General features: G+C 37.5%; 2 protein-coding genes, 1 long non-coding RNA gene and 1 pseudogene across 3 annotated transcripts; 2 read left to right on the forward strand and 2 right to left on the reverse strand.

Annotated features, from left to right (window-relative positions):
- Nucleotides 1–252: 252 nt before the first annotated feature.
- Nucleotides 253–3,187, reverse strand: LOC147491437 (putative L-type lectin-domain containing receptor kinase S.5). Its single transcript, XM_086566439.1, has 2 exons — nt 1,749–3,187; nt 253–1,170 (listed from the first exon to the last, which is right to left on the reverse strand). Exons 1-2 carry the CDS (start codon nt 2,977–2,979, stop codon nt 353–355), a joined length of 2,049 nt encoding a protein of 682 aa, XP_086422565.1. The 5' UTR covers nt 2,980–3,187; the 3' UTR covers nt 253–352.
- A 1,140-nt stretch (nt 3,188–4,327) lies between these two features.
- Nucleotides 4,328–8,094, reverse strand: LOC147491438 (uncharacterized). Its single transcript, XR_015197333.1, has 2 exons — nt 7,961–8,094; nt 4,328–4,706 (listed from the first exon to the last, which is right to left on the reverse strand). It is a non-coding gene; the product is annotated as an uncharacterized LOC147491438 (long non-coding RNA).
- Nucleotides 5,465–7,650, forward strand: LOC147491439 (uncharacterized). Its single transcript, XM_086565764.1, has 2 exons — nt 5,465–6,131; nt 6,638–7,650. The coding sequence occupies exons 1-2, from the start codon at nt 5,888–5,890 to the stop codon at nt 7,411–7,413; spliced, it is 1,020 nt and encodes a 339-aa protein (XP_086421890.1). The 5' UTR covers nt 5,465–5,887; the 3' UTR covers nt 7,414–7,650.
- Nucleotides 8,095–11,052: 2,958 nt separating the features above from the next.
- LOC147491440 (protein MITOFERRINLIKE 1, chloroplastic pseudogene) lies at nt 11,053–11,930 on the forward strand (annotated as a pseudogene).
- Nucleotides 11,931–19,026: the final 7,096 nt, after the last annotated feature.

The raw sequence follows: 19,026 nt of genomic DNA on the forward strand, positions 1-19,026 counted from the left end.
GGATAGAGATCCACCTTTCATAGCTATAAATGCCTCACATATGAACTACGCCAGACCATATTTTTCTCTCCCCTCAGAATCGAGAGACAAATACGTAGGCAGTTCGCTTATCAACGAACTTGGTCTTTCCCATATTCAATCCCCTTCTCTTCTTAACCTTGTATATAAAGGAAGACCAAAACACTCATTTACAAAGACCACTACTTGACCTTCTTGATCATCCGATCTAATGAACATATCTTAGCCGCACTATTTTAAAAAATAAATAAAAACTAAAACTAAAACTAAAAATTACAAACTACAAATTAGTGAAATTACAAATGAACGACTAACCACACTGAATAACCAGTCATTATTTGGTCATTATGTCGATGTTTTGCACATAGCTTTCTCTGCTCAGTAAATACGGAGATTCATAATACGAGGATGTGCTGCCTGTTGTCCCCATTGTGTTGCTCGTGTTGCTATCCAGTGTGGATCGGACCATGGGCCAAACAAATGCTGGCTTGAAGTGAGGAACATCAGGAACAGGCACAAGTCCGCAGACAATTTGAAAGATCGTATCGGCTTTGGGCCTTTCACTTGCTATAGGATGAGAGCAGGCGAGCCCAAGAAGCAATAGTCTCACTGCTTCCTCGACCACGTAAGCAGTGCCCAATCTCTCATCAATTGCATCCAAAATGCGCCCCTCGCGATACAACTTCCACACCCAGTCGACCATGACCAATGACCCCAAGATCCTGGTCCATGGTCGTTGACCACAAACAACTTCAAGAACTACTGCACCAAAACCAAACACATCAGACTCTCTAGTAGCTTTTCCAGCGTGGAAGGTTTCCGGTGCAATATATCCAAACGTGCCAGGTACACCTTCAATTTCAGCATACGATGTTCGTCCATGCTCTAAAGCACGTGCAAGCCCAAAGTCACCTAGGCGTGCATTGTAGTCGGAGTCGAGTAGTATATTGCTTGATTTGAGGTCACGGTGAACCACCATTTGATCATATTCATTGTGAAGGTAGTGTAGGGCAGATGCTAGACCTGATATGATCTTGTATCGCTGAGCCCAACTTAAAAATTTGTCGGGTCCATTGAAAAGATGATTATCGAGACTGCCATTCGGCATGAATTCATAAACCAAAAGAAGCATACCACTTTTATGGCACCAACCTGAAAAAATATAACAACCAAATGTTAGACTATGAGGAAAATACATTTGATGACCATCAGTGAGAAAAATATCAATTGTTTTTCATGTTCCTTCATTGAACATTGATCATCAAGTATTTAGAAGAGATTCACAAAAATGAATTTTTTCTTCCTGAGAATCGAGATGAATTGGTCAAGGAATTGACTTTCTGTGGCTACTACTTCAATCCCCTCGCCCAGAAATATGTTGACCGAGGAGATTGATCCAAGGGAATTCTATGAAATTCGTTTTTGTAATATATAATGTGGTCCAATATATCTAGGTATGTCCCGCCAAGTTCTATTCGTGCATCTCTACAAGCTTGTGGTCAGCTTTGGATAGCTTTGAAAAACTATAAGAGGTCGCAAGTATAAGTCTCTTTAGGTGCAGTTACCATTGATCAGAACCATTTTACACATACACAAGAAAAATAATAGTATACATACACAAGCCTTGCTCCATTTATATGAAAGAAAGACAGCAGTAAAGAAAGTAAATCAATGTAGATAAATAAACATTGCATTAGATCAGAAGAAGAAGAAGAAGAAAAAGAACTCACCAATTAATCGAACAAGATGTTTGTGACGTAGGCGATTTATAATGGCTAGTTCAGCCAAAAAATCAGCTTTGCCTTCGATACTACCCCTTGAAAATTTCTTCACTGCCACTTCAAGATTCTCTTTAACTAAAACACCTCTATAAACAACACCAAATCCACCTTTCCCCAGCTTCATCTTCTCATCAAAATTGTTTGTTGCTTGCTTCAAATCCTTGAACTTAAACTCCCTTGGTATGCCAGGTAATGACATCAAAGCACTGGATATATTTAACTCATCAACATCCTTCTTCTTTAAATAATAAACCAAACCAACCAAACAAGTTACCATCAAACCCACAGCGACAACACCTACTCCTATCCCAACCTTTATCCAATGTTTCTTGCCTTTTGGCGGAATCTCACCAGTCGGCAGAATCTCAACAGTCAGATTCCATTTCAGCAAGCAGTTTAACTGCGCTGTAGTTCCTGTGGACGCAGAAAATCCGAAATAGGATATCTGATTTACATAATCCTTCAAGTTAATAGACTCATTTAGAATGGGGAGACTAGGCTTTGGCTTATCTTCTTTGTCCATGTAAACCTCCAAAAACTTTGTTCTACCATTATACTGCACCCAAACATTGTACTTGACTGCTGCATTAAAAGGTGCAATCGCCATGTCAGGCTTTGATAGTGACACGGTCTTGTGTGATCGAACGCTGTTAATGTTAAGTCCCATATGATTATCGTCGGGATCATAATCTTGCTTCTTTGTGTCAAGCTCTATGGCAACGAACTTGTTACTTGTATTGTTGTCATTGGTGGCGTTCGTTATGCCAAGCCACTCACCATGACTATTCAATGGAATAGTAAGGTCTGGGGCTATGATGAATGTGAAACCTTCGCCCGGTAATTCAGGAGGAGGAACATAGAAATTGACTAAAAAGGTGGAGTTGAAAGAAGCAACCACACCAGAAGAGTTGGTGTTACTTTCCCATAACGTGAAATTTCTTGTCATCATAATCCTACCAGACTTGTTTTGACGAATACTGATATTGCTAATTGTATCAGGTGTAATCTGAATAGCTCCTGTTGAATCGATTGTTGAATCTAGAGCAGTTAAGAAGCTGTACTGGCTGTTGTTGAATTTTTCCGCCGAGTATATAAAGGGATTTTGTATCTGAGCTTTACATGTCAATGGAAACATCATTATGGAAATGAAGAAAACTAAGATTATTGGGAGAAGACCCATTACATGAGATGATCGGGCAAACGACTTAAGGAAGTAATAGATTTTAATGGAGGGGATTCACAAGTATTTTAATTGCTTCTGGTTTAATAGAGGGAATTGAGTTTTTTATTGAGGGATTAAACATTAAAGGTTGAACATTCTTTTAAGAGATCGATATCCACTTCTTGGTTGTGCTCGAAGAAACTTCTTATTGTGGACTTTTGGAATTAAAATCTTGTTTAATGTTTATAAAACTAGGGTCTTATTATTGCCGGACCCCAATTTGTGTTGGGCGGACTCCTAAAAAAAAAAACAATTATTACAAATATGTCATTGGTTTCAAAAAAATCCAAAAAAAAAACAATTATTACAAGTATGTTATTGATTTCCAAAAAATTGAATTCGAAACCCCAAACTTAAACGACCCAGCTAAGTGGTTTGGACTAAACGACTTTCGTTTGGACTAAGTCCCAAACGACTTGACCACACCGTTTGTGACTTAGTCCAAACGACCCGACCAGGTCGTTTAGACTAAGTCCCAAACGACTTAGCCACACCGTTTGGGACTTAGGTCAAACGACCCGACCACACCGATCAAGAGCCCAAAAAAACAGAACTTTGAATTTTTTTTCAAAGTTCAAATCCCAAACAACATGGCCACATCGTTTTGAACTAAGTCCAAACGGTGTGACCATATCGTTGGAGACTTAGTCCAAACGGTGTGGCCATATCGTTGGGGATTTTTCTAAGTCCAAACGGTGTGGCCATTTTTTATAAGTCTAAATCCCAACGGCATACCACCACATCGTTTTGGACTCAAATCCGCACGGTGTGGCCATGTCGCTGGGATTTGAACTTTTTGAAAAAATTCAAAATTCTCGCTTTTTAGGCTCTTAACCGGTGTGGCGTCGTTTGATTAAGTCCCAAACGAAGTCCCAAACGAAAACGACCTAAATGATCGTTTAAGTTTGGGGTTTCAATTCAATTTTTCAATCAACCGATTTATAATAATCGTTTAAGTTTGGGCAACACAAATTGGAGTCCGGCAGTAACAAATATCTAAAACTATGAGGAAATGATAACATGCAACCTTCTAGCTAGCCTGTTTAGCACTCAAAATTGGTCTAGGGAAGTTTACATAAATCGTCAAAACGATCATTTTTAAACTGAGATAGACATAATGTATCATTGTTCCTACTTACTATATGCACTTTAATATTATTTTGAGCAGTTCATCATCTATTGATCTCTATTGTTCTTTGATAATTGATACTAGGAATTTTTCTGTCATTTAATTCTATAATAACGAACTCGTGTCACTCATGCCATTAGCTGAATGATTTGAGTTTGATTCACATACACCACCAAGTTAATTAGAGGTAGCTACTTTACTTAACCTGAGCGCTTAAAAGTGAACTTCGCTCTGGTAATGGTCTATAGACACTAGAGAGATTCCCTCATGTACGTCTACAGGCAGGGATAGAAACTGTTCCCTCATAGAATCTTAGAAGAAATCACATATTATTCTTCAGTTTTCACCAGGGTTTAGATAACACTGTCCGTTTTTGCTGCTCGCAAGGATGCCAGGAAACTACAAGCGACTGAATGGTTATTTCCCTTCTACCGCGTACCATTCATTTGTGGCATTCCGGCATCCTTGGAAGATGCCTTGCCCTTATCAATTTTGCTTCTCCCTATAGCCGGCCATCAGAAATTACTTGGAAGCATGCCTCTTTAGTCCGCCCAACCTTGCAGACCATGCCATAGAATAATTAAATAACATTGCTATAACTCATAAAATTCAAAATAAGGATAACATTAACTACCAGCCAAATGGATTGTGGATTTACTTTTCTCTTCCAGTGTGGAGAATATCAACCTTTGAAAGAACTGCAGATAGAAAACACCAAAGTAGATTTTTCTCCTTAGGCTTGGTCAATATCTCTAGCACTCTAGCAGGATAGGTATAATATGTTATACTGTGTGTCCAATCGACACAAGTGTATGGTCAAAATCCGCGGGTGACGGGCAAATAGAATAAACCTCACACCATAGGATAAAGTGTAATGTGTGATCCAATCACAATTAGATGCTGCCATGCCCAGGATGCGTGGATCATTTTTTGGCTTGGGTGCATCGAGAAGATGTGGAACAAAAGACGTCGAAGAGTCTCTTGTGACCGTTAGAACCCATCTTGATTTTACTTTGGTTATGGATGAGCTTGGTAGAAATAGAATATCCTCATTTACTGGCTTGATTCGGTTTCCTTGAATCATGCTAGCTATCACAAGGAAACGTATTAGATATTAGAGGATTTGTAGGAAGCTACCGTTGATAAAACTTCTATATATAAGACCCAAGAGAAGAAATAAGTAAATATGGTTTTTATCCTCCGTGAGATATCATGTTTAGTGTCTAATGTTTATGAACACAAGAGATTTGGAAAAGTTCAACCATCATGAGTTTGGTTAAGATATTGGCTATTTGAGAATGATTAGTCCCTGCCCTGCAGTATTATGGTGATACATAACGGACATATAATAAGTGGAATCAGATCACCTAAGCGCGGAGCCAAGAATTTCATTCAGGTAGGGCACCACGTATATCGCAATAACCTTTTGAATGTGAAAACAACATGGTTTCGCTTTAGCGGATGTTGCACTTGATTAGGGCGAGTATTTTGGAACTAATTAATAGGGACTTGAAATGTTTGGGCTCTCGTGATGTCACTTGAGTCCAAAATTAAAGGGCGATTTGAAAGGCGATTTCTTTTCTTCAGGAGTCGACTTTTATTTCCTCTTAAGCTACTATTTTTAGTAAGTTTTGGTGAGAATGGATCTCTACGAGTTTGAAAATCCAGTCTCTGTGAACAAGCCATCGGCAACTAATAAAGAGCAAGGAGAAGTACAAGTTACTAAGGTGCAAGCAAATGGAAAGAATCAGAGAAAATTTTCCTATGCAGATGCGGCAAGACAAAAGCAAAGTGTGGAGTTTCAAGATCTCCCACTACCAGAAAAAATGGGGGAATACCCTGCCATCACCATTCCACAACAAGCATACGAAAGGGGTCTACAGTACTGTAAGTTCTGGCTCTTTGGTAAAATCGACATACAAAAAGTCTCCACTGACAGAGTACGTGCGGGAGCTAGCTAAGGAAAAATGGGCACCAACTGGTGAGTGGCTTATAACCCCTATTGGTAAAGGTTACATCTTTATTAGATTTTCAAATGCAGGATATGAATCGGATGTGGGCTAAGGGTGCTTGGGAGTTTGACAAACTTCTATTGAGATTGAGTCAATGGATACCAAACTTTAACCCCGATTTGCAAAAACAAACACATGCACTTGTTACAAACACATGCACTTGTTTGGATCAGACTACCAGGGCTAAGTCAAGAGTACTGCTAAGTCAAGAGTACTGGGAACCAGAAACTCTCATGTCAATTGCTAACTCTCATGTCAATTACTAGAGGTGTAGGCTATCATATGCTCATAGATGAGAAAACACTTAAGAGACTTGGATATTATGCATGCATCTTAGTTGATGTGGACTTGGCTGAACCAATACCAGATCAAATCTATGTCAAGATGAAAGAGTTCAATTTATGGCAAACAATTCTAGTGGGAAAGCTGCCAAAAATGCGTAATCACTGCAAGATTGTTGGTTATCTTGTGACAGTTTGCAAAAAGCTTAAAGGAGTTATGCAAGCAAATGATAAGGGTAAGGAAGTGGTAGTGGACACAACCCCTCCAGTAGAAAATGCCCAGGTTGATGGTACAAAGAAAAAGAAAAGAAACAGGAAGACAGGGCATCAGGAATGGGTGAGAGTAGACACAAATAAGAAAGATGGAGCTAATAATGAGGAAACAAATAAGAAAGATGGAGATAACAATGAGGTTAGCGCCACTAAGGACGCAGGCACGAGTAACCAATTTGCGGCTTTGGCAGAAATTAAAGAGGATACACACGGAAACGAGGTAGTAGAAGTGCTGAATATTGAGACAACAGTCCGAGTGGTGACAGACTCACCTAGTGTGGATGATACTAACCTACCGCTTGTGTGTGCATCACCCACGACGATGGGTGCCACATCGCCTCAAGTGGATGTGCGACAAGAAAAAGAAATGGAACCTCTACGCTCAACGCTAGTGAGCACGAACTTGAACGAGCAAGTAAAGAAGGAGGCGACAGTGGTACAAGCTATGAATAGTAGAGTTTTAGACTCCTATTCTTCATCAACAACGAGAGAAGAGCCCTCTAGTGCCTCTTCAGAAGCAGCCAATAGAGTCTTAAATGAAACCAACTCCATATTGAGATTGGTCAATTGGGTAGATCTTGTTGAGGATAAAGATAACTTAGAGGATGGCGATGAACCATGGCAAGCTCAGAAGAAGAGAGGAAGTAAGCCAAAGGGGAAAGTTGCCGATCCGACTCCTCGTCCACCCAGGGATTGAAACATTCCAGCAAGATATAAATGAATTACTCTTACTGGAAACACACATGGTTTAGAATCTAGAATGAAAGTTTATCACCTTCATGGAATATATTATTTTGGATTCAAAATGGGAACTTAATCCAGCCCGGGTGGTGCTCAACCCCTATATTGTAACCTTATTATTATATATAATATTTACATTTTGCTTGCAAAAATAAAATAAAAAATGGAGGAGTATTTCTACTACCACGGCTATGGGTGATTGATCAGGAATACGCTTCATATGAATTTATCCATATCTAATTATCTATACAAAAATCAATTGCATACACTACAAAAAAAAATTAATTATTCCTTAAAGGCAAAAAATTAATTATTCTTTAAAGGCTAACCGATCGAACAAGTGAAAAACCCGACAAATTAAACATCACAAACACAAAGTCTGAGAACATAGCATAACCAAAACAACACAATCCACAGACAAACTAACAACCCAATTTCAGAAAAACAACAACTGAATCATTACTTTAACATATTGTCAAGTATAAAATAACAGAAGAAATTACCTTAAGGAAATAATCAGGAGTAGAAACAATCTCTTCGGTCCTTTAACAACGCATAGGTCATTTGCACTTAGGTTTTTTTCACACTTCAATTAGCCTTTGTTTTTAATGTTTGGGTTGTAGTTAGACGGTGGGCCTAAGGTAGGATAGTAAGTTAACAACACTACTATTTTTATTTTATTTTTATCCAAAGTTCAGGGAGGGCCCAGGCTCAGACTGGTCCATGAATAGATCTGCCCCTGACCTGCACCAAGGTTTGCTATCAGTGTATGTAGACTCTCGTAGAGGATACGATCTACACTTTACACTAGCCAGTCTCAAGGATAAGTGTTATGCATACATTAAAGAGTAAACTTGTTGCTATTGTGAAAGGTATATATGTAATGGCATCCAAAGTCGCACTCATCCCTAGCACATTTGAGTTCATGTCATATGAAGGCTAAATCTGAATCTGGACTAAGCAAGTGATGTCTACTACTCTTGTACCAAATTGTTGAAACAAATTTATGGGAGCTATGAATTGAATTTACTAAATTGAAAGAGAAGCCATAAAAGTGATGCACACAAATTGACACATACACACACACAAGTGTTGTACGGAGTTGAAGACATATGTAAACAACTTGCATCTGGTCATTAATTTATGGGTTTTTTTGCATTTTGGTCCTAGTGATATTAGGATTTGGTCAACAATTAATTGTTTATTGCACTTTGGATCTAAAATTGTCGTTAGCCCATAAAAAAATTTATAATACCACATTTATCTTTAAAATTATCGGCCATCACATAGCTGGTATTAAGCAGTTTGGTTCTAGTGATATTAGGGTTTGGTCAACAATTAATTGTTTATTGCACTTTGGCCTCGTCAGCCCATCTAAAATTTTATAATACCATATTTACCCTTAAAACGATTGGCTATCATTTAATCATTTGTTTTTAATCAATGACTCGTTTTACACCATGTGTATCTCAACTAACTGAGTCTCAAACTTACATTTTATCTTTTTCATATCTTATCACCACCACCTTCTCCTCCACCACTCAATTATCACCTCATTCATCACCATTCAACAATCACCGTCATTTAGCTTTCTCAACTTTATATAAATATTAAAATCATTGTCCTACTGAACTTAAAAGACTATAGGACTACAAAAATTAACTTTGAATTTAAAAAAAAAAAAAAAAAAAGATCCAGTATTTGAAATTTCAACTTAAACTCCCTAATAAATTAGACAAAAATCTTAACAACTCTTATCTAGCTTAACCCAAAATCTAAAAAAAAATGAGTATCAAAGATCAGCAACAAACTTGAATGTTCAAAGATCGCTGACAAACTTGAAAATATGATCGTAAAGTGAAAATGTGAGAAATGGGTTTTTGATTGAATTGGTAGTTGATTGTGTTAATGGTGACCATTGTTTTTGGATGGTAGTGGTGGTGACGATTCATATTGTTATGGAGGGTGGAGGTGGTGGTGGAGCGGTGTTCAAGAAAAAAAATGTTAACTGTCTAAACTCCATCGTTGGATTGAATGAATGAGATGATGTCTTGTGTAGTTTTTAGTAATTGGTTCCACTTTTAATATAGCAATATTTGCAGTTTGGTCCTCAAGTAGGTCACGTGTACTATATGCGCAATGTATTATGGGAATTTTAAAAAATATATGGACAAAATAGACGTGGAACGTTCGGTCAACACACTTTAACAGTAATTTTGGATCAAAGTGCAATAAACAATTAATTGTAGACCAAGCTCTAATATCACTATTATCACAATGACCAAAATACAAAAAACCCTTAATTTATATATAAATGGAGAATTATAGATCTGAATTTGATAGTATGCATTGCCTTAGTTTGGTTTGGCAGTTGGCCTAGATTCAATTAACTGCAATCCTGAACGACTTACTTTTGTTGTGGTCCTTGCAAAATAATACGTCTAGTACTCTAGTTGTTGCTGGATACTTTTCAAATATACATTTGGTTTAAATAAAATAAGACTTAGTTATTTTATCTCCTAATCCAAACCGACTATTGCTGATGATCGACCAAATTGATTATGCCAAGGGCCATATACATGTTTGGTAAAAATGCCCTCACCCCCTAATCATAATTCTTAAATCCACCACATTTTCTTTTCCAAATTTTCTTCCACTTCCCTTTCTTAAAAAATTTAATCACTCTAAAATATCCGCTCTTTATTAAAAAATGGTCTCCGATTAATATTTCATAGAACAAATGAAATATTGTGAAATATTAATTGGAGATCATTTTTAATAAAGAGCGGATATTTTAGAAGGATTAATTTTAAAAAAATGGAAGTGAAAGAAAGTTTGGAGAAGATGAAGTGTGGTGGATTTATGAATTATGATTAGGGGGTGAGGGCATTTTTGCCAAACATATATGTATCTAGCCCTTGGCAAAAGCAATTTGGTCATTGGCAATAGTCAGACCATATGTTAACGCTTAATTCCCCAAATCGCATATAGGGCGAGATAAACAAAATGATATATGGAAAAATAAGTAAACTAGATAGCAATAGGTCGGATAAAAAAATTAATAGTCAAAATTATTCATGGGTACTAAGGGTTAAATAGTATTACCACCACCACTGCACTCCCTGTTGGAGAATAACTTATCGATACCAATCGATCCTCACTACACATATTACTTGTAATATGAACACACTACTACTCCAAACAAATTCTAAATATCCACTAAAACCAACATAGCATGCCCAACTCTCTAAACAATTATCAACAACAAATAATAATGCAAATAAAAGTAAAGCATACACTACTACATAAATGTTCATTCCCCACGGTAGGTCAAAGAGTATATCCCACGGTTTCACTAATAACAGTGGCTAATAGGCATTTGTCACGGTAAGAATAGCTTTTCTAATTTCGGCACAAGCAAATACCACTAGTCTCATAAAGCAGTGGCATATAAAGTGCCATATACCACGGAACGACTCAAAATCAGTTAATTTGTGCTTCGGTATTCATATATCCCACAGTTTCAACAAAAAAGGTGGCGAATGTTTTGCAAAATAGCCTGGATACCGTGGACAAAGGCAGCCTACCAAAACCCCGCACCCTACCTTCAAAAATGAAGAACAAGCTCTCTGCATCACTCGGTCTTCCACCTCCAAACCCGACTACGCGCCTACCTTTAAAGTCTCACTAATTTCGACAACCTTTTCACTCATTTCAACGACACTCTCTTATCTCCTCCAAACAACAATATCACATTCTCTTCAATTTCCATTTCAATGGAACAAAAAATTTCTACCCCCAAATCAAAAAATTGGATTAACCCCACTGCTAAAGGGAGTCCAAAGATTCAAACTTTGATGAAAAACTTGACAACTTTTGAGAAAGCACTCATTGGTTCATCAACCGGAGGTATGGTCGGTGCTTTTACTTATGTCCGCTTTTACCTTTAGACACTATTAAAACAAAGTTACAAACCAAAGGGGCAACTCAAATTTACAAAGGAAGTGTAGATGTCATTGTGAAAACTTTCCAAGCAAAGGGGATATTGGGTTTTATAGCGGCATTTCTCTAATTGTTGGTTCAACTGTTTTAATACGCAATTTATTTTGGTACTTATGAGTTTGGAAAGTTGTTTTTATCGAAATTTAGTAAATACCCATCTGTTTTAATTCCACCAACTACTCTTTTTGCAATGGGGGAATATTGTGTCTTCAGGTAATGGTGCCGAAAAGAGCTTATTACTCAAAGGATGTAAGCCCGCCGGTGGGTAGGTCTTGGCAAGTTTTGTTGAGTATATTCTGAAAGACGGGATATTGGGTTTATATCTTTGGTTATACTTTGCGACTTTGCTTAGGAATTTACCTGCTAGGGTGTTGAGTTATTCGTCGTTTGAGTATTTGAAAGCCGATGTTGGCTAAAACTAAGAAAGGTCATTTGGAACCATTTGAGAGTCGTGTTGTTAAGGGGCGTTAGCGAGGCGATAGCAATGGCTTTTCTTCTCGGTAAGATTTGTGGATAATATGCTTGTTATGTTATTTTGCTTATAAACTTGTTGTTGGTTAAGTTTGAATTGTAGTGTGCTACTCAAGTTGGAAGATATCTTGTGACTATGATGATGAGTACTTTGAGTCATACTTGCAACCGGATTTCAATTGTCGGGGTTTGAATTTTTCATAATTTGGTGGGACATTTTACAATAATTTGGAATTTTTGGATTGAGAAAGTTTTGTGTGAATTTTGCTTGAAGGTGGGAACAATCAATTGGATACTTTGATATGGTATAGTTGGCTTGGGGAATTATAATCGAACGATGATTGGTTCCAATATGGTTTTGGAAGAACATTATAAAATTTGGTCCAAGAAATATTGTCATTCTTGGAAGGTAAGATTTCTTAGATTAGTTTGAAATTTTAATTACTTTCAATTTAACTGATATGTTCATTTTACTGTGATTATTCTTCTTCTTCTTGTTTTTGTTGTTCCCTTCTCAGTCTGTTTTATGTTTAATATAAACCAAAAGATATTTCACTTTCATTGTAATATTTGCAGAGGGACCTTTTCCCAGAAGGAAGAATGTTTCTGGTTCAATGATGACATCTCTTCCAAGAGAAATTGGTGGTGCCCCTCCATATAGTTTTGTTGTTAGACTGTCTGAAATAATAGGAAGCTTCAAGACCCTTCGAAAAATGGCATTATTTTGGTGTAGAGTCGTCACAGAAGTAAGTAAATTGGTAGTACTTGAAGAAAATTAATTTAACAATCAATTTCATTTACACAAGACCATCTTGTTCATAGAATGATGTATCAAAATAGTAAAAATAAATCTAGCGTAAAGTCGTAAACTCTTTGAATCGTAATAACCCGGAGAAATGTAGACATCTGGTTCTATCACATTCACCCAAAGATATGAATTGTCGTCGCGTCGGCATAGTCCTTTATCAATTAAGATTTGTGATGTAATTGTTATGAATTCTTGTTTTCAGTGTTGATGTTTGTCTGATGAAAATTAGAATCATATACTATTAGATATTGGTGCTGCAAGTTAATAAATTAGGGGAGTGGTGGTGAATCTAATTCTATAGAAAGACCACTCTATGTCACACTAGACTTTCCATCACATTCAACTGTTGGACTTCAATTGTTCAGTTTTCATCACTTGTTAATATATGCTGATTTTGATTTAAGTATTGGTGATGATAGGATTAATTTAGCATTGTAAATCTGTTGGAATGCATTGATACTGTTGTATTACTAAATCTTTAATCTGAGACTATATGAAAAACATGGAAAAGTAATTGATGAATCCTTAAAATATGCAGTTGAGAAGACTATGGTCTGATGGGCAGCCAGTACCTCACGTGCTACTAGATGAAAGTTCATATCTCAATACCTGTCTTTTGTATCAACAATTGCAGGTTATTAATTGTTGTATTTCCAAGAAGATTCGTCGTTCCATAGCCTCTGATTCACTACAGTCTATAATGAGAGAAGCTGGTCCAAACACTGAAGTAGCAGTGGTTTCTCTTGGCTCAAGCTCTGCACTTTATGCTAGAGTTAGCACCGGGATCTTGTTCTTCGACTTGGAGCTCATCAACCATCCGGAAACCTAACCATGTAGGTTGAGGAGGCGATGAGTACAAAGAAAAAGAGCATAAAAATAAGCAAAACAACCCGAGATACAATGTCACCCGCTCTCTAAAAATGCAAGCAATCTGCCTTTGTTTTTTTTTTTCTTTTCTTTTGCCCGGTGATATTGAACTTTTAGTGTTTGAATGCAAGTTGAAGAGATAACTGATTCATCAAAGGGGTCTGAATTTTTTTACCTGCCCTAGCATAAATATTATCGTCATCTTTGTACTTTTTTTTTTCTTTAATAACCAATCCCCATATTTGAATTCTCACTTGTGGTGTTTGGATGTTCTCAACTCCTCTCCGACATGCAAGCTTTCAAGGTGAAGTATAAGTCACGATGAACCTTTTCTTTTATTTTGGGCGCCCTAGGGTGCTTAGTTGCCTTGATGCTAGTTTGTGTATTTGTATAATGGTAGCAATATCTAAACTCACATGTTTTAAATATTGTGTGTTAAGTTTTAAAACCCAGGTGCATCTTAGAAGATTTTGTAAGATGGCATTCTCTTCCGATCGGTCGAGAAGTGATCCAAAAGATGAAGCTCAAGATTAAGTATCTTCGAGGATTCAATATCTAAAATAGGTCAACTAAGTAGTCGAATCGTAAGGAAGGTGAGGTGCTATCCTTTCCGGATGCATACATCTTAGCTCTTTTGTTCATTATTTATCAATCGAAAAGAAATACTTGAATCCTTCCTAGTTTTACTTTTCGTAGTAGTATATCTGAATCCTTCCTTCCTAGTGATCTCTTCCTATATTTCTTCTAATTAATTAGTTTTGCTAATTTTCAACAGCTAAACAATGCCGCACCAATAAAGGTTTTAGACCCTACTTTGCGGTTCATGTTGAAGATATTGAGCGGTGTTTCTTTTTCTCTCAATTCATTCATCCGAAAAAACGCTTGTTCCAGAAATGTGGTTTTCTATCACCTTCCGCAAAGGAGGTGGTAATAGTAAAGGTCCAATGCCATTAATCAATTAGTGACCATATGTTTAATGAGCTAAGAAAATTGGTGACATAAATCTAAACAGTAACCATTGCTTTCCATGATATGAAGGATTTTGGCTTTTTCTCAACTGAGACGGATGGTCTACTTTAGTTACTAAGTGTACTTATTCTTCCCAAAGGGGCCGGTGGTGCTTAACTGACATAGTTTTATACATCATGATTGTATGAATAGATTGTCTCAACAAATTTGGTCGCAGTGATCTCATTTTGCAAACCGGTTACTTAACTGCTCTGGCATTGGTCGAGACGGTTAAGTAGCTGGGTTAATCAATGAGAAGTATATTGCTTAAATTTTCAGGTTATGACAGAATTTTTATTTATGAAATGTTGAAAATATAGAGGAGATTCTGCTAAATTTTTTCCATAAAAAGTCATGTATCTTAGGTATATAGTTGTTTGAGATTTGGGGCGTGACACTTTCCTAGCTCGATAGATCATTTTGTTGTTGTTGGGTGTGTTGTGTAGGGTATCAATTCGATGAAGGGGGAAAAGCAAGAAGACCAAAAGAAAAAAAAAGAATTGCATGCTCTCCAATCTGACGATCATCACTGCTATTTGAGTAAGGTATTATCCGGGTTCTTTATGCTTATATTATCCGAGCTCTATGTACTTGTAGCATATTTATTTATATCATGCATTCACTTACCTTCGCCCAAAAGGTGTCAAATGCTTGCATTTTTTTTTTTTGTAAGCTTGCTTGTTAAAGAGTCCACAGGGGGGGTAAATTCCTTGAATGAATATATGCCACCGATTTTAATTGTTTTGATCCTTGAATGAGTACTTTTTTATTTTATTTTTTAATCACGACTATTTCTTTTGTAGGGTGACCAAATTTTGTTTAATCTTGGCTGAATGTTCTTGGGACGAGAATGCCAACATAGAGGAGGATGTTCTTGGTGAAGTTATTTCGAATGCAAAACAAAATAGAATAAGTTGGTTTGGAGGTTTTTTATAATATATTTGTATTGATTATAATTTGGATTTTCGATTTGGAAGGGATTGTTTTCAAATTGTGTTAGCAATTCAATGTCTTTGTGTTGAATGTGTAAATTTATTTCTTTTGTTTGTGTTGCACTATGAATTGTTTATTTGAGCAATGTGTTTTTAAATCCAGTGTGAATATATATGGTGAAAATAGGCAGGTTGCAGGTTGAATGAATATGATTAGAATCAAATAATTAGGGGTTTTATAAAAAAAAATAAAACCACGGTTTGATAAGAACCGAGGTATAAACAATTTATATAACCCACGGTTTGTAATGACTATACACCACGGTTTGATAAGAACCGAGGTATAATTAGTTTATATAACCTACGGTTTGTGTCCAACCGTCGTATATATTATCACTATTTCCCACGGTTTGTAAATATAAGACCAAACTTTTCGGACTATTAACCACGGTTTGTAAATCCTAATACCACTGTTTTACTTAAAACCGTGGTATATAAGAGATACTTTTCCCCACGGTTTTGTTAGAAGTATTTGTCACGGTGGTTGTTACCACGGTATGAAAACAGTGGCTAAAGGCTTTTTACCACTGTCAATAACAGTGGTATATGAGCTTTTCTGTAGTAGTGATACCACAACACAAAGATGTACCGTGGTTCGGCCAATGATGCCTACTTCCACAAGCACTAATCCTTTTATAATGTGGGAAGGAAGATTACAATCACTCCTCTCAAATCTCTCCAACTTACTAGATCACTCCTCTCTCCTTATAAGCTTTTCTCTTTGCAAGAGTTTTCTCTCAATATTGATAGCTCTCAAAATTGGGTTTCTATTCAAGACTTCTTGTGTTAGGTTTTCCAAAACCTTGTTTTTGGTTTATATACTGCCCTTTCAAATTCGCGGTTACTGTAGCGAATTAGAAATTGCAAATATAGGCATGGGCGCAGGCGCGCTCTCGGCAAGGCCAATTCCGAGCGCGCTCCCTCAAGTGCCTGTTTGTGACTTCCAGTAACAAGGACACGGGCGTGCCTTGGGCTAGATAATCTGAGCGTGTGTGCGCTCAGACCTCTTCACGCGAATGGAACTGATTTATCTCCTCTTCTTCCTCATCCTCATGTGAGGGATAACTCCAACAATCTCCCCCTTCCAAACAGTGAGGGGGGATACCTCCATGCAATTTCCAAATCAACAGGAGGAGTCTCGCTACCATTCCGGCAGTAGCATAACAAACATCAAACTTGCCTTTCGATAAGACTTTGGTCATCATATTCGACCCGTTCTTGCCGGTATGGATCTTCTCAATACACAAATGTTTGTCTTCAAGTATTTCTCTAATCCAATGATAACGCACATGTGTGTGTTCGGATCTAAAATAAAAACTCGAATTCTTGCTCAAATAGATGGCGCTCTGACTGTCACATAGAACTACAAACTATTTCTGCTTTAGCCCTAGTTCATCGAAGAACCTCTTCATCCATAGCATCTCTTTGCAACACTTTCGTGGCTGCATATATACTACGTAGTGGAGAGGGCAACACACTTTTGCAACTTAGATTGCCAAGAAACTGCTCCCCCTGCAAAAGTAAACAGATAACCGGAGGTGGACTTTATCGAGTCAACATCACCTGCCATGTCTGCATCAGTGTAGCCTTCAAGTAAGGGCTTACTTCCACCAAAACACAAATATGTTTTGGAAGTGCCCTTGAGATATCTCAATATCCACTTAACACTTTTCCAATGCTCCTTACCCAGATTTGATAGAAATTGGCTTACAACACCAACGACGAATGCAATATCTAGTATTGTACACACCATTGCATACATTAAGCTGCCCACTGCGAATGCATAAGGAATTTTTTCCATCTCTCTCTGCTCACGCTTACCCTTTGGACACATCTCTTTGGTCATGTGAAACTGGCCACCAAGCGAACAACTAACTGGCTTCGCTTGATCCATGTTGAATCTCTTTAACACCTTCTTAATGTAGCTTTCTTGAGAAAGCCACAACTTCCTACATTTTCTGTCACGAGTGATCCACATCCCAAGTATCTACTTTGCTTGACCCAAATCCTTCATCTCAAAGGACTTACTCAAGTTTTTCTTCAGCTTGGATATCTTGTTGATGTTCGGACCAACTATCAACATATCATCCACATACAACAAGAGCACTATGAAATCCCCGTCTGGAAATTTCTGAACAAACACACAATGATCGAAAGCAAAGTTCTTGTATCCTTGCTTCACCATAAAGGAATCAAACTTTATGTACCATTGTCTCGATTCTTGCTTCAACCAAATACAAACTCTTTATCAGTTTGCATACTAGGTGCTCCTTGCCTTTGACCTCAAACCCCTCTGGCTGGTCCATGTAGACATCTTCTTTAAGGTCTCCATGAACAAAAGTTATCTTGACATCTAGTTGCTTAACCTCTAGGTTCATACTTGCGGTCAGACCCAATACCACCCTGAAAGAAGTCATCTTAACTACAAGAGGGAAAATTTCATCAAAGTCAATACCTTTCCATTGACCAAAACCTTTCACAACAAGGCGAGCTTTATACCTTAGGTGTAGATTATTCTCCTCATGCTTGACTTTGTAGATCTACTTATTCTTGAGAATTTTTCTTCCTTTCGGTTTCTCAACTAACTCATAAGTGTGATCTTATGCAAATAATCCATCTCATCATGCATGACCTTCAACCACTTCTCTTTGTTTGTACCTTCAAGAGCCTCTTGATAGTACATAGGTTCTCCACCGTTAAATAGTAAAACATATGTATGTGGTGGATACCTAGTTGAAGCTTGTCTCTCTCTGTCGGACCTCCTTGCCCCATTTTGTTGTGTCTCAGGAGGATGCACTTCTGCTTGCTCAGGTGGTGGTTCTTGCACTTCATCTGCATCTTTTATATCAATAGGTTCTATCCCATCATGAGTAATAGGATCATCATCATGAGCCTCTTGCTAGTACGTAGGTTCTCAACCATCAAATAGTAAAACATACGTATGTGGTGGATACCTAGTTGAAGCTTGTCTCTCTCTATCGGACCTCCTTGCCCCATTATGTTGTTCCTCAGGAGGATGCACTTCTGCTTGCTCAGGTGGTGGTTCTTGCACTTCATCTGCATCTTCTATATCAATAGGTTCTATCCCATCATGACCAATAGGATCATCATCATGAGCTTCAAACCCATGGTTCTCTGCATTCTCAATGCCTTCTGCACGTTCCACAGTAGGAACTTCTGGTTTTGAATTAACAAGATCATTAGTAAAAGCTTCTAGCTTCTCACCATCCTCAAAGTCTGCTATAGTTTGGTCTTTCAAGAACACAACATCTCCACTTTGGATTACCTTCTTGTTAATCGGATCATAGAGTTTGTAGCCAAACCTCTTATTCCCATCACCCAGAAAAATGCACTGCTTGGCTTTGTCATCAAGTTTGGATCTCTCATCCTTGGGAATATGAACAAATGACCTGCACCCTCA

Source organism: Coptis chinensis, chromosome 6 (genome assembly GCF_015680905.1).
Source record: "Coptis chinensis isolate HL-2020 chromosome 6, ASM1568090v1, whole genome shotgun sequence".
In the NCBI taxonomy this organism is placed as follows: domain Eukaryota; kingdom Viridiplantae; phylum Streptophyta; class Magnoliopsida; order Ranunculales; family Ranunculaceae; genus Coptis; species Coptis chinensis.

Excerpts from the sequence above, each read along its gene's own strand:
- LOC147491439 (XM_086565764.1), top strand. The coding sequence starts at position 5,888 with ATGGAAAGAATCAGAGAAAATTTTCCTATGCAGATGCGGCAAGACAAA. Across the intron at positions 6,132-6,637 it reads GGAAAAATGGGCACCAACTG|TTTGCAAAAAGCTTAAAGGA; the intron begins GTGAGTGGCTTA and ends ATCTTGTGACAG.
- LOC147491437 (XM_086566439.1), bottom strand. The coding sequence starts at position 2,979 with ATGGGTCTTCTCCCAATAATCTTAGTTTTCTTCATTTCCATAATGATG. Across the intron at positions 1,171-1,748 it reads ACATCTTGTTCGATTAATTG|GTTGGTGCCATAAAAGTGGT; the intron begins GTGAGTTCTTTT and ends ATATTTTTTCAG.